Source organism: Desmodus rotundus, chromosome 7, assembly GCF_022682495.2.
Source record: "Desmodus rotundus isolate HL8 chromosome 7, HLdesRot8A.1, whole genome shotgun sequence".
Taxonomy (NCBI): Eukaryota; Metazoa; Chordata; class Mammalia; order Chiroptera; family Phyllostomidae; genus Desmodus; species Desmodus rotundus.
Genome location: NC_071393.1, coordinates 93,573,599 through 93,598,473, shown reverse-complemented (window position 1 = coordinate 93,598,473; position 24,875 = coordinate 93,573,599). Strand labels below are relative to the sequence as shown.

General features: G+C 43.8%; 1 protein-coding gene and 1 pseudogene across 1 annotated transcript; both read left to right on the top strand.

Moving 5' to 3' along the window:
• The first annotated feature begins 250 nt into the window (after positions 1-250).
• Positions 251-24,366, top strand: CIAO2A (cytosolic iron-sulfur assembly component 2A). Its single transcript, XM_024568285.4, has 5 exons — positions 251-588; positions 6,325-6,489; positions 13,035-13,084; positions 20,685-20,730; positions 22,859-24,366. Exons 1-5 carry the CDS (start codon positions 465-467, stop codon positions 22,954-22,956), a joined length of 483 nt encoding a protein of 160 aa, XP_024424053.2. The 5' UTR covers positions 251-464; the 3' UTR covers positions 22,957-24,366.
• On the top strand, positions 13,672-20,666 carry LOC128781320 (SWI/SNF-related matrix-associated actin-dependent regulator of chromatin subfamily D member 2 pseudogene; annotated as a pseudogene).
• Positions 24,367-24,875: the final 509 nt, after the last annotated feature.

The window sequence follows — 24,875 nt, the reverse complement described above, 5'->3', positions numbered from 1 at the left end:
TCCTCCAGGATGAGAAATCAAGATCTACTTTCCCCTACCTCTTCAGGATTCATCTTTAGTTTATAGAGGTCACTGAGTGAGGCAATCGGTGGTGAATAATAGACCGTTACATCCCACCCACCTCCCTTCCCCAGGGGAGACTACATGTCCCAGAATACAGCTGTCTTCCGAAGAAAACGTCCAGTACGACCCACTATGCAACGCGCCTCACGTGTAGCGAGCAATTTTTTTTTAACTCCAGTCCCGCAGAAACAGAGCAAGGCATGCTGGGGTTTGTGGTCCTTGCGGTGCCTTTCCCTAGGTTCTCTGCGCTACTGCGTCCTGATACGCCTATTCTCTGCTTCCTCGAACCTTTAGCCTAGTCTTGGCCCCTTTGAAGACCAGGAAGTTGATAAATCGCGGGGCCAGCTGCTGTAAGACGGTGGCTCTGGTGGGACAGTCGCCAGGGATGGCGGAGCGCAAGGATGGAGCGGGTGTCTGGGCTGCTCTCCTGGACGCTGAGCAGAGTCTTGTGGCTCTCCGGCCTCTTTGAGCGGGGAACTGCCCTGCAGCCCCGGATCATGGAAGAGAAAGCGCTAGAGGTTTATGGTAACTAATTTTAAGGTAGTATTTGGCGTTATACGTGGAGGCTGGGGGTAACAAAGCCTCACTTGAGGGCTGGGAGTGGCGACTCTGGTTTTTGCTGGATTTCGTCGGGAGCGTGGGAAGCATTTTCTGTGGGGTCTTAAGTCAGGTGGCAATGTGGGTCTTGGTAGGACCGGGGCTTTTTCTAAAACTGGGGCGAGCCAAGTCGAGGTTTTAAACGCTTCGTTTCCCTCGTCTGCCCCATGTCCTAGTGGCGGAACTGGCGTCTAGGGTGCTTGGATAGGAAGCAAAGCTGACTTGGTTGCAGTACTTGAGTCTCTTTTTCTTCTATCTCTGGACACGCTCCTCCTGTCACTTTTGAGGGCACTGCTGTGTGATTGTCGAGTCGGGGACTGGCCCAAGGTCACAGCCACTTTCTTCTGCTGCAACAGGCAATAGGCAGGGGTCCCCGAGAGAAGAGGATGAGATAGACTCCTCATAGCCGGACCTCGAACTTAAGTTCCTTAACACAGCGAAGCCTGGAGTCCAAAAAGAAAAAAGAACACACACACCACCACAATGCTCTTTTTAGCCCCTGGGACCATCTTCATTGTACAGATGAGGAAACAAAGGTTTAGAGTGGTTACACAAGTAGCAGGGTGTCACACTGCCAGTAAGGAAAAAATTAAAGTCTAGGGTGCTTGGATAGGAAGCAAAGCTGACCTGGTTGCACTACTTGAGCCTCTTTTTTTTCTATCCCTGGACACACGCTCCTCCTGTCACTTTTGAGGGCACTGCTGTGTGATTGTCGAGTCGGGGACTGGCCCAAGGTCACAGCCACTTTCTTCTGCTGCAACAGGCTTAAGTCCATGTCTCCTGATTCCAAACTTAGTGCATTTTCTGCCTCTTCACAGTTACGTTATGACTCTCCTTTTAAGATTGCTTGTGGGGTTTTTTTTTTTTAAGATTTTATTTATTTTTTAGAGAGAAGGGAAGGGAGGGAGTAAGAGAGGGACAGAAACATCAGTGTACGAGAGAAACGTCGATTGGTTGCCTCTCGCACACCCTCAGTGGGGGGCCTGGCTCGTAACCCAGGCCAGTGCCCTGACAGGGAGTGGAACCCCAGACGTTTCAGTTTTCAGGCTGGTACTCAGCCCACTGAGCCATAGCAGAGAGTACTGTTTTTGAAAACTGAAAAGGTGGATCTAACTAACGTTCAGAGGTTTCTGCTGACTGAGAAAGAAAGATATAACCTTAATAATCCAAATGTAGCACAGGTAAGGATTATAGGCCGGGAGAAGGAAGCTGGGGATGGAAAAGACCTTTGGAGCTGATCTAGTTTACCTCTCTTTTGCTAGAGGCAGAACCTAATCAGCCCCAGCCAGATGATCAATATGAGTGGAATGACCTCCACAAAGTAGTTGGACACCTGTCCTGTTGGGCCTCTATCTACAGCTTCTAGTGACAGCAAGGACCCCGGGGTACAAGTTTGGAAGCGAGAGAGATGATGTTGTCTTTAAACTGATATTGAGGTAGACAAATATTTACAAATAATAATTTTTAACTGTATGCAGTAGAAGACTATAGACCTGAGAGATACAGAAATTTAGAGGAAGGGTAGATATTAATCCTGATTGGGGATCTGGAAAGACTTTAAGGAGGAGGAATCACTTGAGTCGGGCCTTGAAGAACTGGTAGGATCTGGACATACAGAGGTTAGCTTGCATATGAAACGGGAAGCTAGAGCAAAAGTATGGAGGTGAGACAATAGCATGTTTAGGGAACGGCAGTTAGCGGATAGGATAGGGTTTGTGGTTAAAAGTGGTGTCACTTTTAGGTTTATCTTTTTTAAAACTAAAAAGTAGTTTTAGATAGGTTGGAATTGAATACTGAAGGTTTACATATAAATAAAGATTTTACTATCAGCGCAGAACCGTGGAAGAGTTTTCCCTTATCCTTGTCATTGTTTGAGCTTTTTCTAAATGCACTGTCTTTTCTCTGCCCTTCCCTGCCAAAGCTCTAGAACTACATTTTCAGTTCCCACTCCCCATTCTGCAAGCTGGCTTCTGCCTTCACCTCTCTACTGAAACTCCTTTCTTACAGGTGACTTCCTGGGTGACAAAGACTGTTTTAACTCTTATCAACCTGAATTTTTCTACCGCATTTGATGTTGTTAACCACCCCTGTTTTCCCTTCTTTGCTTGTTTTTCTTCCTCCTTCTGATGCCTAAATTAAGTGCTTTTCACAGATCTATCTTTGGGTCTCTTAAAGTCTTAATGCCCAGGCCATATGACAAATCAGTTAAGTCAGAATATCTGGGAGTAGGACTCAAAAATTAGTTTTTGTTTATTTATTTATTGTTTTTTAGTTATATTTTATTGTTTATGCTATTACAGTTGCCCCAGTTTTTCCCCCTGCATTCCCTTCCACCTTGCCCCCACTGCCTCAGGCAGTGTGCACACTGTTATCCATGTCCGTGAGTCATGCGTATATGTCCTTTGGCCACTCTATTCCCTATGCTGTACTTTACATCCCCATGACTGTTCTGTAACTACCTATTTGTACTTCTTAATCCCTTCACTTTTTTTGCTCATTCCCACCCCCCCATCCCCTGCCATCTGACAACAATCAAAACTTTCTCTGTATCTGTGATTCTGTTTCTGTTCTGCTTGTTTATTTTGTTTTTTAGGTTCATTGTTGATAGATACGTATTTAGTGCCATTTTATTGTTCATATATTTGATCTTCTTAAAAAGACTCTCTAACATTTCATATAGTAATGGTTTGGTGATGATGAACTTCTTTAGCTTTTTCTTTTCTGGGAAGCTCTTGTCTGTCCTTCAATTCTAAATGATAGCTTTGCTGGGTAATCTTGGTTGTAGGTCCTTGCTTTTCATCACTGAATATTTCTTGCCATTCCCTTCTAGCCTGCAAAGTTTCTTTTGAGAAATCAGCTGACAGTCTTATGGGAATTCCTGTCAGAGAAACTAACAGCTTTTCTCTTGCTGTGTTTAAGATTGTTTACCTTTAGCCTTTGGTAGTCTAATTATGAAGTGTTTTGGTGTGGGCCTCTTTGGGTTTATGTAGTTTGGGAATCTGCACTTCCTGGACTTATATGGCTATTTCCTTCACCAAGTTAGGGAAATTTTCTGTCATTATTTTTTCAAATAGTTTTCTAATTTATTTCTATCATCTCTTTCTGGCACCCAGATGATATGAATGTTGGTGTGCTTAAAGTTGTCCCAGAGGCTTCTTACGCTATCCTCATTTTTTTTGGATTCTTTTTTTCTTGCTGTTCTGTTTAGATACTTTTGCTTCCTTATATTCCAAATTGCTGATTTCATTTTTGGTTTCATCCACTCTGCTGTTGTTTCCTGGTAAATTGTTATTTATTTTATTATCAATTAGTGTAGTTTTCACTTCTGCCTGGATCTTTTTTATGCCGTTGAGGTCCTCACTAAGTTCATTGAGCATCATTATAACTAGGGTTTTGAACTCTGCATCTAGTAGATTGTTTGTCTCCATTTTGTTTAGTTCTTTTTCTGGAATTTTGATCTGTTCTTTCATTTGGGCCATGTTTCTTTGTCTCCCCATTTTGGCAGCCTCCCTGTATTTGTTTTTCTGTATTAGGTAGAATTCCTACATCTCCAGGTTTGGTAGTGTGACCTAACGTAGTAGGTATTCTGTAGGGTCCAGTGGCACAACCTGCCCCTTTACCCAAGTTGGGTAGTCAAAGTACACCCACCATGTGGGCTGTGTACACCCTCTTGTGGTAGTTGAGCCTTGATAGCTGTTGGCACATTCAAGGTTAGCCACTGCCTGTGTTCTCTCCAGGGTCACACAGCACAAGCTACAAGGCAATCTCCAGATGGCTGCTATGTGTGCTGGGCTTGGATGTGCCCAAGCAGGCCAAGGACTACTGCTGTAGGTACTGGGCTTGGGGCAACTTAGATAAAGGTATAGGGCTCACTGAAGACAGATGGCTGCTTGCTGAGAGAAGTTAGGAAAATCTGAAGCATGGGCCAAAACAAGCCATTCATGTGGAAATGCCAATGACAACAACTTGGGTGGGGCAGGGCCTCAGGGAATCACCACTGTGGGGAACACAGAGTGAGCCAGGTTGATGGAATCTCAGATATGGCCCTGCAGGCTCTGTGGCTCTGTGGGGTAGGGCTAAGAAAAGGAACAATGGCCTCTGCCAGTACTTCTGTCTGGGAGAAAGCTGCCCCCCCCAGCTCTAGTCCTGATGCTGGACACTTCAGTTCCTCCCAGTATGTCTCTGATGCCTTTCAGTCTGCTGCCCCCACGCTGGAGCTCAGACAGAGTGAGAATAAGTCTGTATGTGGGCCCTTTAAGAGGAACTGCTGGAGATTCCAGCAGTTTCTGTCTTCAATGGCCTCAATCCTCACTGGTTTTCACAGACCAGAGTTATGGGGACTTATCTTCCTGGTCCTGGAACCCTGGGCTGAGGGGCCTGGTATGGGGCTGGGACCCTTTACTCCTGAGATATCTCTCCCAGTTTTTATCTGCCCCACATGGGTGTGGGAACAGCCTATTCCACGTCTCCACCCCCCTACCAGTCTTGATGTGGTTTGTTCTTTAATTCTGTAGTGGTAGGACTTCCGTTCAGTTCTATTTCTGATGGTTCAGAATTACGGGTGTTCTATAGTTTAGTTGTAATTTTGATGTGGTTGTTTGAGGAGGCGAGCAGTGTTTACCTACGTTGCCTGCTTGACCAGAAGTCCCACTTTTTGTTTTTTTTAAAGGTTTCCTGGTGATTCTGTTGTTCAGCCAAGGTTGAAAGCTACTGTTCTCCTCAGTCTTCCTTGTGAATCTCATAGGTTCAACAACTACTCTAGCCTTGGTGCTCTCTTAACCTTATATCATGGTTCATTTGTTGCTGGAATGTACCATTGGTTTGTTCCTTAAACAAAATCATTGTGTAAAATTAAAATCATTTGCCATAGCCCCCCCTCAAATTTGTTCCTGTGTTTTATTATTTTAATTCCATTAGTGTTCTCCCACTTACACTTAAAATCTGAGTCATGTTCCTTTTTTCCCTTTCCTTCTCTTTTACTTTTAAACAGTTGTCAAATTCTGTTGATTTTGCCTCAGAAATTACTACTTCCTCTGTCCCTCTCTGTTAGCATTATTAGGTGCCTGTTTTAGGCCCAGCTTTTTCAGTGGGTCTCCCTGGCTCTGCTCTTTCGTTCTGTGTTTGTGGGCTGGCGGGTGAGTTACCCGTCGACGGTGTAACGGTGGCCACGTCACTCTCTTGTTCAGAACCTCTGGAGGACATCCTGTGCTTTGGTGGTTTGGCCCAAACTCTTACATCATCTTCATTTATGCCGAGTTCCAGGCAAACTAAATTTCTGGTTCTTTACTTTCTTTCACCTTAAATGTTGAATACTAAAATGTTACCCATTCTTAAAGGCCTGATTCAGATTCTCCTTTCATAAGTCCTGATATTACATTCTCCTAAGCTAAAAGTTAGTTCTTCCTCATGAGCTTCTAAGACACTTTCCCTGTTCTTACATTCTCTCTGCAATGTTGAATCCAAGACACTGGATATCATCTGGTAATAATTCAAGAAAACAGTTTTTTCAAAAGGAAACTAGTAGTGGAAATTCTTGTCAGAAATCTGGTGAGTTTCTCTAGTCTTTGCTTAAATATAAAGAGGAGCGTGCATTTTGATTAGGACTGGCAAAATCATCATATTTAGAATATTCGTGTTTTTACAGTGCCTGTTTTGATTCTTCAGATTTGATTCGAACTATCCGGGACCCAGAGAAGCCCAATACTCTGGAAGAACTGGAAGTGGTAACGGAAAGTTGTGTGGAGGTTCAGGAGATAAACGAAGAGGATTATTTGGTTATTATCAGGTTCACACCAACAGTACCTCATTGCTCTTTGGCGACTCTTATTGGTAAGGTTTTATATACAATTATATGTTTAATTCTAAATTATTTTAGCTGGGGGGACTTTCGACCAAGATGGAGGTGTAGGTAGACACACTGTGCCTCCTTGCACAACCAAAAGAAGGACAACAATTTAAAAACAAAAAACAACCAGAACTGACAGAAAATCGAACTGTATGGAAGTCTGACAACCAAGGAGATAAAGAAGAAACATTCATCCACATCAGTAGGAGGGGTGGAAACGGGCAGCGGGGCAGGAAGGACTCACAGCAAGGCGGCGGCTGGTGGACCCAGTGAGATGGTGGACTGTGGAGCGGGGCGGGCAAAGCTGCAGCTGGCTGGTGAGGCAGCAGCTGATGGACCCGGTGACAGACTGCACAACCCAGAGTCCCAGTGCGGGGAAATAAAGCCTCAAACCTCTGATTGAAAACACCTGTGGGGGTTGAGGCAGCAGTGGGAGAAACTCCCAGCCTCACAGGAGAGTTCATTGGAGAGACCCACAGGGGCCGAGAGCGTGCACAAGCCCGCCCACTCGGGAACCAGCACCAGAGAGGACTAGTTTGATTGTGGGTAGTGGAGGGAGTGACTGAAATCCGGCAGAGTGGAGCAAGCGCCATTGCTCCCTCTCAGCCCCTCCCCCACATACAGCGTCACAGCGCAGCGACCAGCGTTACCCCACCCCGGTGATCACCTAAGGCTCTGCCCCTTACGTAACAGGTGTGCCAAGCCAAAAAAAAAAAAGAAAGGGCCCAAATGAAAGAACAGATCAGAGGAACCAAGATGGCAGCGTAGGTAGACACACTGCGCCTCCTTGCACAACCAGAACTGACAGAAAATCGAACGGCAAGGAAGTCCGACACCAAGGAGATAAAAAATAAACATTCATCCAGACTGGTAGGAGGGGCGGAGACGGGCACCGGGGTGGACAGGACTCCCGTGGCTGTGGTGGGACCGAGACTGGCGAAGTGTGGGACGAATGGCGCAGGCAGTCTGACCACTAGCAGACCCTGCGGCCCCACACTCGCGCACAGATAAACCCAGAGGGCCGGACTCAGAGTGGCGGAGCACAGGGCAGGCAGAGCAGCGGGTAGCACCCCTCGGCCTCATATTCGCGCAGATAAACCGGACAAACCGCGGGGAGCGAAGCGGACCGTGCAACCCAGGGCTCCAGCTCGGGGAAATAAAGCCTCAAACCTCTGATTGAAAACGCCCGTGTGGGTTGGGGCAGCAGCAGGAGAGACTCCCAGCCTCACGGGAGAGGTCATTGGAAAGACCCACAGGGGACTAGAGTGTGCACAGGCCCACCCACTCGGGAACCAGCACCAGAGGGGCCCAGTTTGATTGTGAGTATCGGAGTGAAAGATTGAAATCTGGAGGAGAGTGAAGCGGGTGCCATTGCTCCTTCTCAGCCCCTCCCCCACGTACAGCGTCACAGCACTGCAACCAGCGTTACCCTGCCCCGGGGAACACCTAAGGCTCCGCCCCTTAAAGTAACAGACGCGCCAAGACAAACAAACAAACAAAAATGGCCCAAATGACAGAACACTTCAAAGCTCCAGAAAAAATACAACTAAGCGAGGAAGAGATAGTCAACCTATCGGATGCACAGTTCAAAACACTGGTTATCAATATGCTCACAGAATTGGTTGAATCTATTCGAAAACCAGATGAAAAAATGAAGCCTATGCTAAGAGAAGCAAAGGAAAATGTACAGGGAACCAATAGTGATGCGAAGGAAATGGACTCAAATCAACGGTGTGGACCAGAAGGAAGAAAGAAACATCCAACCAGAAAAGAATGAAGAAACAAGAACTTGGAAAAATGAGGAGAGGCTTAGGAACCTCCAGGAGATCTTGAAACGTTCCAACATCCAAATTATAGGGGTGCCAGAAGGAGAAGAAGAAGAACAAAAAAATGAAAACTTATTTGAACAAATAATGAAGGAGAACTTCCCTCATCTGGCAAAGGAAATAGACTTCCAGGAAGCTCAGAGAGTCCCAAAGAAGCTGGACCCAAGGAGGAACACACCAAGGCACATCATAATTACATTACCCAAGATTAAACGCAAGGACCTACATCCAAGATTACTGTATCCAGCAAACTTATCATTTAGAATGGAAGGGAAGATAAAGTGCTTCTCAGATAAGGTCAAGTTAAAGAAGTTCATCATCACCAAGCCCTTATTATATGAAATGTTAAAGGGAGTTACCTAAGAAAAAGAAGATCAAAAATAGGAACAGTAAAAATGACAGCAAACTCACAGTTATTAACGACCACACCTAAAACAAAAACAAGAGCAAACTAGGCAAACAACTAGAACAGGAACAGAACCATAGAGATGGAGATCCCATGGAGGGTTGTCCATAGGGGAGTGGGAGGGGGAGAGGGGGGGAAAGGTACAGAGAATAAGTAGCATAGATGATAGGTGGAAAATAGACAGGGGGAGGGTAAAAATAGTGCAGGAAATGTAGAAACCAAAGAACTTACAAGTATGACCCGTGGACATGAACTATAGGGGGGTAATGTGGGAGGGAGGGGGTGGGCAGGATGGAGTGGAGTGGGGGGGTAAATGGGACAACTGTAGTAGCAAAATCAATACATATATTTTTTAAAAAAAAAGGAAAGAAAGAAAGAACAGATCAAAGCTCCAGAAAAAATACAACTAAGTGACGAAGAGATAGCCAGCCTATCAGAAGCACAGTTCAAAACACTGGTAACAGGAAGCTCACAGAATTGGTTGAATTTGGTTGCAGATTAGATAAAAAAATGAAGGCTATGTTAAGAGAAACAAAGGAAAATGTACAGGGAACCAAAAGTGATGGGAAGGAAACTGGAACTCAAATCAACGGTGTGGGCCAGAAGGAAGGAAGAAAGAAACATCCAACGAGAAAAGAATGAAAAAACAAGAATTCAACAAAATGAAGAGAGGCTTAGAAACCTCCAGGACATCTTGAAACGTTCCAACATCCAAATTATAGGGGTGCCAGAGGAGAAGAGGAAGAACAAAAAATTGAAAACTTATTTGAACAAATAATGAAGGAGAACTTTCCGAATCTGGCAAAGGAAATAGACTTCTGGGAAGTCCAGGAAGCTCAGAGAGTCCCAAAGAAGCTGGACCCAAGGAAATATACACCAAGACACATCATGATTACATTACCCAAGATTAAAGATAAGGAGAGAATCTTAGAAGCAGCAAGAGAAAAGGAGATAGTTACCTACAAAGGAGTTCCCATAAGACTGTCAGCTGATTTCTCCAAAGAGACCTTACAGGCAAGAAGGGGCTGGAAAGAAGTATTCCTAGTCATGAAAGCCAAGGACCTATATCCAAGATTACTGTATCCAGCAAAGCTTTCATTTAGAATGGAAGGGCAGATAAAGTGCTTCTCAGATAAGGTCAAGTTAAAGGAGTTCATCATCACCAAGCCCTTATTATATGAAATGTTAAAGGGATTTATCTAAGAAAAAGAAGATCAAAAATAGGAACAGTAAAAATGACAGCAAACTCACAGTTATTAACGACCACGCCTAAAACAAAAACAAGGGCAAACTAAGCAAACAACTAGAACAGGAACAGAATAACAGAAATGGAGTTCACATGGAGGGTTATCAACAGGGGAGTGGGAGGGGGAGAGGGGGGGAGAAGGGTACAGAGAATAAGTAGCATAAATGGTAGGTAGAAAATAGACAGGGGGAGGTTAAGAATATTATAGGAAATGGAGAAGCCAAAGAACTTATATGTATGACCCATGGACATGAACTATAGGGGGGGAATGTGGGAGGGAGGGGGTGGGCAGGATGGAGTGGAGTGAGGGGGGGAAAATGGGACAACTGTAATAGCATAATCAATAAAATATATTTAAAAAATTCTAGCTGATACTCAAAATAGCAATTAGCATCATGTATCACAACTTTATGATTTACAGAGTATTTTCACGTACACTCGGCTTCTATCTGTGGGTTCTGCGATGGCGGATTCACCTAACCAGGGATCAAAAACATTTGGGAAAGAAAGTGACATTGTTCTGAGATGTACTACATAGCTAGGCCTAAGATGGTTGCTTTGGTACTCAATATGTACAGACATTTTTTCTTGTCATTATTCCCTAAACAATACAGTATAACAACTATTTACATAGCATTTACGCTGTACTAGGTATTATAAGTAATCTAGAGATGATTTAAAGTAAACAGGGGTGTGTGCATAGGTTATGTGCAAACACCAGGGCATTTGATACAAGGGACATGAGCATCTGTGGATTTTGGTGTATTGGAGGGGCCCTGGAGCCAGCCTCCTGTGGACACCGAGGGATGACTGTGTCCATCTTCTGTAGTCCTCACAATTAGCCTATGAGAGAGCTAATGTTGTATTATCTTCATTTTATAGATGAAGAAATAGAGGTTCAGAGAGTTTAAGCTCAGGATCATATAGCCAAGAAGTGGTGGAGCTGAGACTCAAACCCAGACCACCTGACTCCAAATGTGTTTCTCCTCTAGGTGCTACTTCTTTTGGGTGTACATGCGTACAGCTAGTGGAGAGTGGGTGTGGGCTGTCTCTTTGTTTTGGAGCTTGAAATGGATGCTGTCAGACTAGCACCACTGCCATCACTGTGTTCGCCTTTTAAGGAGAAGCACCTGCGTAGTTTGGGCAGGCGTCCTGGTGAGAGGGTATTTTTCAAAGTGGTTTTTTATTGGAGAGGCTGCATTTCCAATATTTTAAGATTAGCAGTAAGATATACAATAGATGTGTATAGGTGTCTACCTATTATGTACGTTTTCAAAGAAGATAAAGGGATTTTATCTCAGACCAAATCTGTTCATCGGTAGCAGATTGATTAAATAATCAGTGATGGTGTGTATATTAACACTGGAATACTATGCAGCCAAAAAAGCGGAAGTGCTCTCCATGTGCTTACATGGGTACATCTCTTTAATATACTGTTAGGAAGTAAAAGCAGTTGTAATGTTGCTACACTTGTGTAAAAAAGGCAGAAATGTGCATTGTATTTGATTGCATATGCATAATGTCTAAGAAAGTGAATAGCTGTGATTGGGGGTGGGCAGCAGTGGCGGTGGGAACTGGTCAGATGGAGGAGAGGGTGGGAGGGAGACTTTAACCTACATCTTTTTACACCAGGTGGGGCAAAAGTAGGTTTACAGTGGTGAGTACGTGAAACAGTTTATTCTTGCATTATTATTTATTAATTATTGTATTATTTTCCATATGAACAACTGTAAACCTACTTTTACCCCTCCCTGTATTTTTAAGTTTTTGAACCATGGGAATATATTGCCTATTTAAAAACAGACAAGTTTATAAAAAAGGATTGAACAGGTAAGTATTTTATTATTGTTCCCACTATTGTGATTTCTGTGTTTCTCTTCTTACTTGTTGACCTGGGATTCCTCTATTAGTGGCTTCCAGCCTATGGGCTACATCTTATCTTGAAGGACCATTAAACCATAGATACTATTGTGGTTATTAAAATTCCAATAGTAGAAAAAGCATTGTTGAACTCATACTTATTTTTTGTCGTTGGACCAATTCTGAATCAACAGATATTGAAAGTATTGCTACTATCTTGATACGAAGGAGGTGTCTTAAAATATTTTGAGCCCTGGCTGGTGTGGCTCAGTGGATTGAGTGCCGGCCTGCGACCTGAAAGGTGGCCGGTTCGACATATCTCACACATTGATATTTCTTTCCCTCTCTTTCTCCCTCTCTTCCCCTCTCTCTAAAAGTAAATAAATAAAGTCTTTTAAAAAAATGAAAATATTTTGATTTATAAGAATCCTTAAATAGATGGTTCATTAAGAGCCTATTGCAGATTGATTTTTCCAGTGTAACATTTATTTTCTGTTTTTTCAATTTTAAAAGTAACATGCTTGGCAATAATTTTGAGACTACAAAAGCATGAAGAGAAAATAAAAACCAGTTGTCATAAAGACTATGTGCTATAGGCTAAAATTTCAGGTCCATGAGGCGTGGCCTTGGGTAAGTTACTTAATCTTTTTCTGTCTTTGTGAAAAGATTTTATTTATGTTTAGAGAGAGGGGAAAGGAAGGAGAAAGAGAGGGAGAGAAACACCAGTGGGGACCTGGTCCACAACCCAGATATGGGTCCTGACCAGGAATCGAACCGGCAATACTTTGGTTCGCAGGCTGGCCCTCAATCCACTGAGCCACACCAGCCAGCGCAAAGATTTTATTTATTTTCAGAGAGAGGGGAAGGGAGGGAGAAAGGAAGGGAGAGAAACATCAGTTGGTTGCCTCTCACATGCCCCCAACCAGGAAACTGGCCTGCAACCCAGGCATGTGCCCTGACTGGGAATCAAACTGGTGACCAGCGCTCAGTCCACTGAGCGACACCAGCCAGGGCTGTCAGGCTATATCTATATTAAAGTGGCCACCATGGGTAAGGCTCAAAGGAGACCTACAGTAGATTGAGCCAAAGCTGTTTTCAGCTGCTGTGTTGTATGGAGATGCCTGGGCACAGCTGTATGCTTTTCAAGAACCAATAAAAAGGGATAATTGGGGCTTTTTTTTTCCTTCACAGGACTGTGCTTAAGAGTAAAACTTCAGCGGTGTTTACCATTTAAACATAAGGTAAGGAAAATGTTTTCGTTGTTTTATAACAGTTTTGTTGAGATTTAATAGAAATTATATAATTCACCTGTTCAAAGTGTACAATTTAATAGTTTTTAGTATATTCACTGCATTGTGCAAAATCACTATTAATTTTGTTTTCTTTTAAATTATATTTTATTGATTATACTATTACAGTTCTGATTTTTCTCCCTTTGCCCCCCTCCACCCAGCACCCCCCACTCCCTCATGCAATCCCCCCACCATTGTTCATGTCCATGGGTCATGAGTATAAGTTCTTTGGCTACTCCATTTCCTATACTGTACTTTATGTCCCCATGGCTATTCTGTAACTGCCTATTTGTACTTCTTAATCCCCTCACCTCTTCACCCATTCCCCCACACCCCCTTCTGTCTGGCAACCATCAAAATGCTCTCCGTATCCATGATTCTGTCTCTGTTCTTGTTTGCTTAGTTTGTTTTTTAGATTCACCTGTCGATAGATACATATTTATTGCTATTTTATTGTTGATAGTTTTTATCTTATTATTCTTAAATAAATCCTTTTATCATTTCATATAATAATGGTTTGGTGATGATGAACTCCTTTAGTTTTTTCTTGTCTGCGAAGCTCTTTATCTGCCCTTGGATTCTAAATGATATCTTTGCTGGGTGGAGCAATCTTGGCTGATGGTCCCTCTTTTTCCTGACTTTGAATATTTCTTGCCATTCCCTCCTAGCCTGCAAAATTTCTTTCGAGAAATCAGCTGACAGCCTTATGGAGCTCCCCTGTTCGTAACTAGCTGCTTTCTCTTGTTGCTTTTATCTTTAACCTTTGACATTTTAATTATGATATGTCTTTGTTACCAAACAGCAAGTAGAGTCCTGCTGCCCACCACCACCCTCTGGGCAAAATTGTGGAGAAAAAGGTTTGGTATGAAGGAAAGGAGTCTTTATGCAAAAGCAACACAATTTTGGAATGATAGCTTTCCACATACATTAGTCACAGCTTTAATCACTTAAGCCTATCAATTAAGGCTAAACTCTTTAACTCTTTAATGACAGCTTTAATTACTCTGTTCCCCTATTATTTCCATTAGTTTGTAATTATCTTCTATAAGATTAGTTTACAAACAAAGCAACATAAGATACAAAAGCCACACAATTTTGGGAGATTGGCAGGCTTCTGCCTCAGAGCTCATCCTCTCTAGAACAGCCAAAGAAGAATAACCCTGCCACCCTCGGCCAGGCCAGCCCGATCCTAGGCTGCACCCGGAGTTTCTTCTCCCATCCCAAATCCATCCAAAGTCCCGTCCTTTGGGAAACGCAGGCAGCTGCAGCAGGATCATCCAGGCATCTGCAACGAAGAAGAGCCCAAGAGCCCATCTCTGCCCTCTTTTTATTTTAAATCTTCAGCCCCTAATTCCATTCCCTCTGGAGGCATTGGGCTTCTCAGCCAATCCCACCCTAGACTGCTTACCATTGCCTCAGGCAACCTCCTTCCACTGCCCCTCCCTACCCCTCCTCAGTGATCTAGTCAGATCTCTGATTCATCTTGCATGTATCCACCTTGTCTGGGACTCTGTGCTTTCTGAACATGCATGTCTATTTCCTTCACCAAATTAGGAAAGTTTTCTTTCGTTATTATTTCAAATATAGATTTCCAATTTCTTGCTCTTTCTCTTCTTCTGTACCCCTATCTTATGAATTTTGGAATGCTTGAAGTTGTCCCAGAGGTTGCTTACACTATCCCCATTTTTTTGGATTCTTTCTTCTTGTTCTGTTTCATTGTGTTTTGCTTACTTATGTTCCAAATCATTGATTTAATTATCGGCTTCACCCACTCTACTGTTGTTTCCCTGTAAGTTGTTCTTTATTTCAATGAGTGTAGCCTCTGATTGAGTGTAGACTGGATCTTTTTTATGCTGCTGGGGTCCTCACTAAGTTCCTTCAGCATCCTTGTAACCAGAGTTTTGAACTCTGCATCTGACAGATTGCTTATCTCCATTTTGTTTAGTTCTTTTTCTGGAATTTTATCTGTTCTTTCATTTAGGCCATGTTTCTTTGTTGTCTCATTTTGGCAGCCTCCCTGTGTTTGTTTCTGTATATTAGGTATTGCTGCTATGACTTCCTGTCTTGGTAGTGTGGCCTAATGTAGTAGGTGTCCTGTAGTGTTCAGTGGCACAGCTTCCCCTATCACCCACGCTGGGTACTCAAGGTGCACCCTTCGTGTAGGCTGAGCACACCCTTCTATTGTAGTCAAGCCTTGGTCGCTGTTGGCAGGTCAGTGGGAGGGATTTACCCAGGCCAGTCAGCAGCAAGGATTGGCTGTGACCACTGACCATCAAACTTTGCCCTCTGTAGAGGCTCAGCTATGCAGGGCCAGGGTCTTGGTGCTCCGATGTGATCTGTAGCTGTCCACTGGGTGCACAGGCTCTGGGGTTTCCTGGGTGGTGCAGGCCAAGGTCAGCCCCCACCTGTGTTTTGCCTGGGGCCACCCTCCCTGAACTATAAAGCAGTCTGAGATAGATGCTACTTGTGCTGGACTTGGAGATTCCCAGGTGAAACCAAGCTGTGAATCCTGGCTGACTGCTGCTAATGACAGGCCTGGGGCACTGAGCAAGAGGTACAGGGGCGTGGGCGGGGGGGGGGGGGGGGGAGGCTCTTGGGGCTCACTGAGACCAGCTGTTGCTTGTTTGAGAGGACTTAGGGAGTTGTGAAGCATGAGCCAAGACCCGCCATTCGTAAGGGTAACTCATGGTTAACAGTTTGGGTCGGCTCATAAGTTGGGTAGAGGTAGTCTCAGGGCATCTCTGGGGCAGGGCGAACAGTTTTAGCCAAGTTGATGGAGTCTCAGATATGGTACTACCCTGCTGTCTCTGTGGTTCTGTGGTGGGGAGGGCTCAGAAAAGGGAGAATGGCCTCTGCCTGCCTTTCGGTCTGGGAGAAAACTGTCCTGCAGTTCTTGCCTTGATGCCAGATACTTCAGTTCCTCCCTGTGTGCCACTGTTGCCTTTCAAGCTACCACCCTGGTGCTGGAGCTCAGAGGGAGTGAGTCTGAATAAGTCCGTGTATGGGTTCTATCAGGGGAACTGCCTGGGACTCCACAGTTTCTTTCACTGACTCAATCTCCACCGGTTTTTGCAGCCAGAAGTTTTGGGGACTTATCTTCCTGGCACTGGAATCCTGGGCTGGGGGTCCTCGCTCCCAAGATCTCTCTCTCTCTCTCTCAAATTGTTATCCACCACAGGTGGATATGAGACCATTCCATTATGTGTCTCTACCCCTCCTACCAGTCTGGATGGATGTGGTTTCTTTTATTTCATAGTTGTCAGACTTCCATTCAACTTGATTTCTGATAGTTCTGAGTAATGGTTGTTCTGTAATTTAATTTTGATGTGGTTGTGCACGGATGTGAGCCATTTTTACCCATGCCACCAGCTTGACTGGGCATCTAGCTTTAATTCTACCTTAATGATTTTTGACAGTGGTCCCAGTCTGGCACATCCTCTCACCGCTGCTGCCGCTACTGTCTGATGCTGGAGTTTGGGCCCTGGCAAGGTCGTGGCTCCCACTGTTACTAATTTTGGGACATTTTCATCATCCCAATAAGAAATCCTGTTACCAAACAGTCACTCACCACTTCTCCAGACCCTCCTCCACCCCTCAGCAACCACCAATCTGCTTTTTGTCTCCATTGATCCGTCTGGTCTGGATGCTTCATTTTAATGGAGTCGTACAATTTGTGGCTTCAGACTGGCTTCTTTCTCATAGAATAATATTTTCACAATTTATCCATGTTATAATATGTATCAGTATTTCATTCCTTTTTATGGCCTTGTACTGTTCCATTGTGTGGGTGTACCATATTTTATCTGTTTGTCGGTCGATGGTCATTTGGGTCGTTTCCACCTGTGTTTAACCTTTTGAGGAACTGCCAGACTGTTTCCCACAGCTGTTCCACTGTTTTGCATTTCCCAGCATTGTATGAGAGTTCTGATTTCCTACATCCTCGCCAGCGCTTGTCTTTTTCCTTACAGCTATCCTATTGTGTTAAAGTGATATCCTACTGTGTTCAATGATATTTCATTGAGGTGTTGATTTGCATATCTAAAATGGCTAATAATGTTGAACATTTTTTCATGTGCAAAAAATTTAAAACCAAGTAAGATCCACTTACAAAGGGCTATAAGAAACCTCTCAAGTTTAGAATCTTTTATACTTGCAAGGTACCAAACCAACTGCTTGGTTATCCTGAAGTATAGTTCATATAGAAGTAGCAGGGTAAATGTTTGACTCTTCTTTACATACAATTTTTCAGAATAATGAGTCATGCATAATTGTAAACCAAAGGAAATGAGTATGGAGATTTCATATCTATTACTCTGTTATTTCGTTGTCTAGAGTAAGAGTTCGCCTTATGCAACTATGGGAATTTATATGATGTTTTGTCTTTCAAAAGACTGGACTAGGGAGTGCTGCCTCTGACAGTTGGACCTGGCCTGCTGCCTGGACTGGCGCTCTGGGGCCCAGGGCCAGCTGGAGGTGTGGGGGCCCCAGAGCCACCTCTTTTCACCCCACGGGCCCCAGAGACCTGGCATGGCACCAGGGAGCTGGATACCCATGGCTGGCTTGCAGGTGGGACCCCCGTGGGCTCCCTGTTTGGCACAACTACTCCACTTCGACCTGGCATGCCACCCACTGTGGTGGACCCATTCTGAAAATGCCTGCTTGTGCCCTATACCCAAGCCCCAATGCCCGTCCAGCTACAGGGGTGCAAGAGGAAGATGCAGATAAACTTCTACCTCAGCAAATTCAGGACCTTGTCCCAGAGTCTCAGGTGTACATGGATCTCTTGGCTTTTGAGTGGGAGCTGGACCAGACCATTGCTCACAAGCAGATAGAGATCCAGGAAGTCATCAAAAAGCCTCTGACACAAAAAATGAAAGGTATGGATCCGGATCCGTATTTCCAATAAGTTGAGTCCCAGCAAGGCAGAAGGGCACCGTGCAGAAACCGCAGGGACACCTGGGAGAACCTCAGCAAGGAACAAGATGGCTTACTGGAAATTCCAAGTGGAGGGAAACTCCTAAATGATCTTAGCAAACAGAAGAGGAAGTTCTTGTTATTCTTGAAGAGCCTTGTCACTGAGCTAGACAAGGAACTATGTGAGCCTGACTACCATCTGGTGGAGTGGCGTCAGATGCCTGCCACCCAGGAGACGGATGGCTTCCAGGTGAAATGGCCTGGAGACCTCAACACCAAGTGCACCCTCCTGCTCATGCTGAATCATCAGCCTCTCCAGTACAAGTTGCGCCCTGGACTGGCGGGGCTGCTGGGAGTGCGCACACAGATGAGGGCCGCCGTCGTGCAGGCCCCGTGGCTTTATATCACATATAGCCAGCTGAGGGACAGGCTCGAGCATGAGGACATCAGCTTCAACCGTTACTTCCGCTAGGTCTTCAGTTGTGGTCAACTCCGTTTCTCTGAAATTTGCATGAAGCTGGCTGGGTTGCTGCTGCATCCAGACCCCATTGTCATCAACCATGTCATTAGCATGGGCCCTGACAACCAGAAGAAGACAGCCTGTTATGACGTTAATGTGGTAGTGGACAACCTACTCAAGGCCCAAATGAGCAATTTTCTGGCCTTTACCACCAATCAGGAAGAGGTTGCCTCTGCTGATGTGAAGATCCACAGGACCATTGAGTTCATCAACCAGCCGAATACCCAAAAGGATTTCATGCTCAGCTTTAGCACCAACTCCCAGGACTTCATCCAGGAATGGCTCTGTCCCCAGCTCTGAGACCCCAATATCATCACCAATGTGACTGGGAATCTTGAGGACAGAGAAACTGCTTTTTACCACCAGCCCTGGGCCCAGGAAGCAGTGGGAAGGCTTGTCTTTGCCAAAGTGTAGCAGTGAAGACAGGAACTGGGACAGATGCTGCAAATTCACCTGAACTGACTGCTCAGGGATCCCTTCCTTTTCTCCCAGCCCTGGAACCATCCTGTTCTCAGCCTGGAAGGGACCACATCTGAGGCTGCAGACACATAGGATCAGGAAGGGGGTGTGTGGTATTTCCTGTCATCCTCTGCTTCTCAGCTTTAGTGTCATAAATGCAGTGATAGAATTCCTTGTTTCTTGGTCCCCAAAGTCTTACTACTTTATGTGTTGGCTTGAATTGGGTTCACAGCTGATGCCTCTGCCCCCTGCAGGCAGGCCCGAGTAGGACTCCTGGAGGCCTTGCTTTGACATTGTAATGGAGATGTTTCAGAATGAAAGACCACTGACTTGTTTACGCCCCCTTGGGACAAGCAAGTGCCCTAGCTGGCTCTGGGGAGCTGGACAAGGAAGAGGGGCACAGCTCACACTGTTCCTAGCCTTTCGATTTTTTAAAAGATGTTATTTATTTATTTTCAGGGAAAGGGGAAGTGATGGGGACAGAGAGGGAGAGAAACGTTGTGTGAGAGATTGGTTGCCTTTCACACGCCCCCAGCTGGGGACCTGGCCCACAACCCAGGCATGTGCCCTGACTGGGAATCGAACCAGCAACCTTTCATTTCTCAGGCCAGTGTTCAATCCACTGAGCCACACACCAACCAGGGCTCTTCCTAGCCTTTCTAAACCAACGTTCTTTGCCATGCCTACAAGCCTAGCCTTGCTGCTGGCTTTTTCCTTTCTTTTGGGTATTTACACTATTGGGGAGCAGGCTGTTCTGTGCAGGAGCCACTTTTTTGTACAGGGGATAAGTTGGGGGTTTTCAAAGAGCCCTATTTAGTGCCTCCTCCTTTATTTTCTTTCCTCAATCCATGTAAGTGGCTCTGGCTGTCTCATCTCCTGGATGCCAGATGGCTGCCACCCCAGTGCTTGGGCCCAGGGCTCTAAAGCCTAGAGGAAGGTTATGCTTAAATTCTCTGGCATGGCCCGAGTTACGGGTATGCATGTTTGGTGGGGCAGGGGGAGGTGGGGAGAACTCGTTGCCATTTGGAGCTTGGTAAGGAGGTTGGGGCTAGGGCTTGGAAACTGCCACTTTAGGCAGGTTTGGAAATTTCCACGTAAATCCTTGTTTATTGGTGGTACACCCCTCAAAAAAAAAATGACTAGATGATCTCTAAGGTCACTTTTAGCTGTGATAGATATGCCAGGGTTTTTTTTCGCTCATGAAAAACATTTATCTCAGGAGTAAATAAGTACATAAGAATTAGTTCACATGCTCCATTGTTCTCTGGAAAGTAAACATGTCTTTACCATATAGCTTTCTTGGGGGGTGAGGCACGAAGCAAGTTTAGCTACTTGATTTGGGGAGAAGAATTAGAGTGCAGGAGAGGGATATCGTAAATGAAACATGTGAGATCTTATTTGTATAAAATTATATTAGTTTGTATTTAAAAAAATGGAATGCCCCTGCAGACCTTTCCCAGCTGACCATAACTTAAAATCCTACTCATTTCAGCCCTTGTTTTAGAGAAGAATCTGAGGGACTTGTTCCTAAGTCTTTGGTGGTAGAAACAGGATTTGGACTTTTATCCCTGGATTCTTGAATCCATTGTACATTCCACTTCACTCCTTATCTTAGAATGCTCTAAATGTTTTGCTTTTAATATTTTTTCTTCCTAGTTGGAAATCTACATTTCTGAAGGGACCCACTCAACAGAAGAGGACAGTAAGTGAATCTTGAATCATTATTAAAAACAGATAGTACTTCATCTTGGACACCAGGCTATTCTGCCAGCCAAGCATCTCTTGGGCCTTTTGCAGAAAAAGTGCACAATCAGTCATGAGCTCTTCCTTGAGGTGTGGAAACACAGGCATTTAATGGAAGTAATTTTTCCGTACGACCCTGGGGGAATCAGAGTTAGGCTCTGTGGGTATTGATTGGTTTAGGCCAGTGGTCACATGTCTATAAAGAACATCCAAGTCTAGGAACCTTGACTTATAAGCTCTGAAGAGACTTGATTCTTTTCTTTGGTGGCAGGATAGAGAGCTGTGTACTTGAAATTGAAGGTCTAGTGAGTAAAGCTTTAGGGAATCTTGGGGTAGGGGTTGTCTTTCTGGGTTAATGTATTAAAATGGGAGTGGGGAAACTTATATAGAGGACCTCAGGGCTACAGAGAGAAGTCAATCAGTAGCTTCTTAAAAATAGCAGAGGTGGGGTTTGGGAAAAGCAAAAGACAAAATGTTCTACATAACCTATGTGTTACATTGAAAACAGGACAGAATTTTACCTACAAGTGATAGAGTGCAAATAATGAGAAATCCATTTAAATGCATGTTGTGCTTAGCTTTCATCACTAGTAAGTTGAGAATCTGGAAAACAGCAGAGGAGGCGAAGAAAGGGACAGTAATAGAGTAAGAGCAACAATAAGACACACAGAGGAAGACAGCGACTCAAAAACAGGCACAGGAAGAGACGCACAGAAAAACGAACCCAGAGGAGAGATACAGAGAGGGAAGGAAGCCCACTGCTTCAGAGGACAGCCCATTCACGAGACTTCCTAGGTTCTGTCAGGAAGACCTCAGAAACCACGACCTAATTTTCCCAGTTCCAAGCATGTAGAGTATTTTACTTCTCATGCATTAAATGCATTCAAATCCCAGAAACTGATGGCTTCTACCTCTTAATTTAAAACAGTTCAGGTTCCCTAACTCCACTCTTGTTATGTTTTTAAAACTCCACTTAATTATGGGATTTCGCAATAGCATAGTATTACTGTCTTTAAAGGATTTTTTATTTGCTGAGTATTTATTGAGCGCTTTCCGTGTGTGGGCACAATTTGACCTTTGAGATACATACATCCTTGCCCTTGCGGAGTCTGCATTGTAGTAAGAAGAAACAGAAAGAATTGCATTTGTTTGTATAGGAAAATAGATGGTTTCTACATGTGACATTTCAGTAGAGTCCCAGAGAAGTTGGCCCACATTGAGAATGTGGACATCTCTCTTTTGACCTCTTCTATCAGAATTGTTTTTAGCAAATTATAGGCAACCGATATGGGGCAATACCTTTATTATATGAAGATCCATGCAAACAGGTTTAAAAAAAGTGCCCAGAAGATTAATAGAAAGGGACATAAACAAAAAATTCAAACAGGAAGAGCTAGTAAATAAACATGGCAAAATCAAGAAATTGCAAATTACAACAGTAATCAGAACTATTTTCACCTCCTGTTCTATGTGTGTGTATGTATATTTGGGTTTTGTTTTAAATAATACCAGGCATTTCTGTTAAAATGATGGCTCACGTATTACTGTTAAGAATATAAATTAGTAAAAAATATGGGAAAATTATTAAATTATTCGAACCATAAAAACACTCATATCCTCGGATCTAATAATCCCACTTTGAAGAATCTTTCCAAAAAGAAGGCTATATGTTTAAAGGTGTTCATTGTAGCATAGTCTTTGTTGTTTATTTTTTATTTTTTTAATTATTTTTTTTCTTCATAATTAGTTTAGAGCACTTAACAGTTTTTGCTGTGTTAAGTAACTCTCTAGTTTAAAAAATAGGCTTGGGAGATAAAAAGAGCAATATTCAAACTTGTATTTACCCTGAGTGTAACACTGAAATAAGTATATGGACAAAGACCGGAAGGAAAGAGGTGAAAATAGTTGGGCAGCATCGTAGGATTATAGAGGATGTTTTTCCTCTTTAAGTCCCCCTCCCAGAACTTATGAATAATTAACCAGAATCAGCTTTAAGTTCTCAAGGAGTTAAATTCTCTATTTTAACAGCCTGAGACAAATACATATATTGACACAATTCTGCTAACTTTTGTCTGTGTGTTTTGCAGTCAACAAGCAGATAAATGACAAAGAACGAGTGGCAGCTGCAATGGAGAACCCCAACCTACGGGAAATTGTGGAACAGTGTGTCCTTGAACCTGACTAATAGCTGTTTTAAGAGCCATTGAACTTTAATTGTTTGATATGTTTGTTTAAACTCTTTGTAAAATGTAAAAGACTCATGTCTAATACATAGGTGATTTATACCTCAAAGCATTTTTTAAAGGGTGGTTTTCAAGCAAGATTTAATATAAGGTAGTACTTAGTTTGTTCAATGTATAACATTCTCAGGATTTATAACACTTAAATGATCAGACAAAAATATTTTCTAGTTATGTGTAAGACAAGTTGCTATTTTTCTGATGCCCATTCTGATACAACTGCTTTTCATGTCAAATATTTACTGTGCCCAAATATATTCAGTTGAAATCATTACTCTGTAAAATAAATAAAACAGATGATTCTTGTAATGACACACCTTAGGATTTTTTTTTTTAATCCACACTCTAGGACATGCTTATTGATTTTAGGGAGAGGGGAAGGGAGGGAGAGAAAGAGGGAGAGACACATCAGTGTGAAAGAGAATCATCGATCTGTTGTCCCTTGTAGGTGACCAGGGACCAAACCTGCAACCTAGGTATGGGCTCGGACCAGCAATCAAACCCGTGACATTTTGGTTTACTGGACATGCTCCAACCAACTGAACCACAGTGGCCAGGGCCTCCTTAGAATGTTTTATTGAATTGTAAATTCAGTGTAAATGTTGACTGTAAGACCAAGGTTTACTTTCTGATTATTATGTGGAGTCAGGGATCTGAGAACCAAAAAGAACCCTAAAGATCAGGCTGAGGCCCTGCCTGCCTTCAAGGAGAGTCCTGGACCCATTTATAGATGAGGAACAGATGTGGAAAGGGCCCGATGACATACATAATTTTGAAGATCAAGAATTCCCCAAAGCAGTTTTGATTAAAACAATCTACATATACAGTCTCATTTAATTACTTTATCAGTTTGTTTTAGGGGATAATGGTCATTTTAAGTAACAGGGTGTGGTAGGCAGCCTCCACGATGGTCCCCGGTGATCCTTGATTCCTGGTATTCATGCCTTTGTGGCTTCCTTCCATGCTGAATCAGAGCTGGGCGATGGGAGTAAATAAAGAATCAAAGGTGACAGTATGTGATTTCTGAGGCTAGATCATAAAAGATGCTGCTGCTTTCACCTTGACCTCTTGGATTGCTTGCTCTGCGGAAATCCAGCCTCCATGTCTTGGGAACACTGGAGCAGCCCTGTGGAGAATTCCAGTGGAGAGGAGCTGAAGCCTTCTACCAACAGCCAGCACCAACTTGCAGATCCTGTGAGTGGCCCATGTTGGAAGCAATTTTCCAGCCCTCATCAGACTGATATCTTTACTGGAATCTCACAAGACCCTGGGCCAGGACTGTCTAGTTAAGCTACTCCTGAATTCCTGACCCAGAGAAGCTGTGAGCAATAATAAATGTTTATTTGTTCACACCACTAGGTTTTGGGGTGATTTGTTATGCAGCAATAAGTAAGTAACAAACGTTATTAGAATGGAACTCTTCTGCCTCAAATCTAATTGACGATACTAGGAGGAAACAGAACTGTTTCATGGCTTTTGAGTCCTTTTATCTACTTGAAGAATGTAAGTTTTCAGAGAACAGAGAGGATTTGGTCAGAAGATTGACAGAGATTTCTTTGGATAAGCCTGTTACTGTGCTGATCCCAACCCCTATTTTGGCACCAGGGTAGGGAAGTGGCTCCTCCTACCACTACAAGCTGAGGAGGAATTCAGGGGGACAACTCAGAGTGTGGAAATGTGTTCTCCACAATTTGGACACCCAGAAAGCTGGTGCCTGACTCAGGACTGAGAAAGAACGCAAAAGTGGGCTAGGGCTGGTGCCACTCCTGCCTAGGAAGTCTAGGGGGCGAGAAAAAGGCAAAGCTAACCACTTGGTGACAGTTCTCTCTCCTGGCCAGGGGTGCATGAATGTTTCCTATGGATC

Bases quoted from the DNA above. Each gene is read 5' to 3' on its own strand.
- CIAO2A (XM_024568285.4), top strand. From the start codon at position 465: ATGGAGCGGGTGTCTGGGCTGCTCTCCTGGACGCTGAGCAGAGTCTTG. The intron at 13,085-20,684 runs GTAAGGAAAATG...TTTTCTTCCTAG, and splicing joins GTTTACCATTTAAACATAAG to TTGGAAATCTACATTTCTGA. The intron at 20,731-22,858 runs GTAAGTGAATCT...TGTGTTTTGCAG, and splicing joins CCACTCAACAGAAGAGGACA to TCAACAAGCAGATAAATGAC.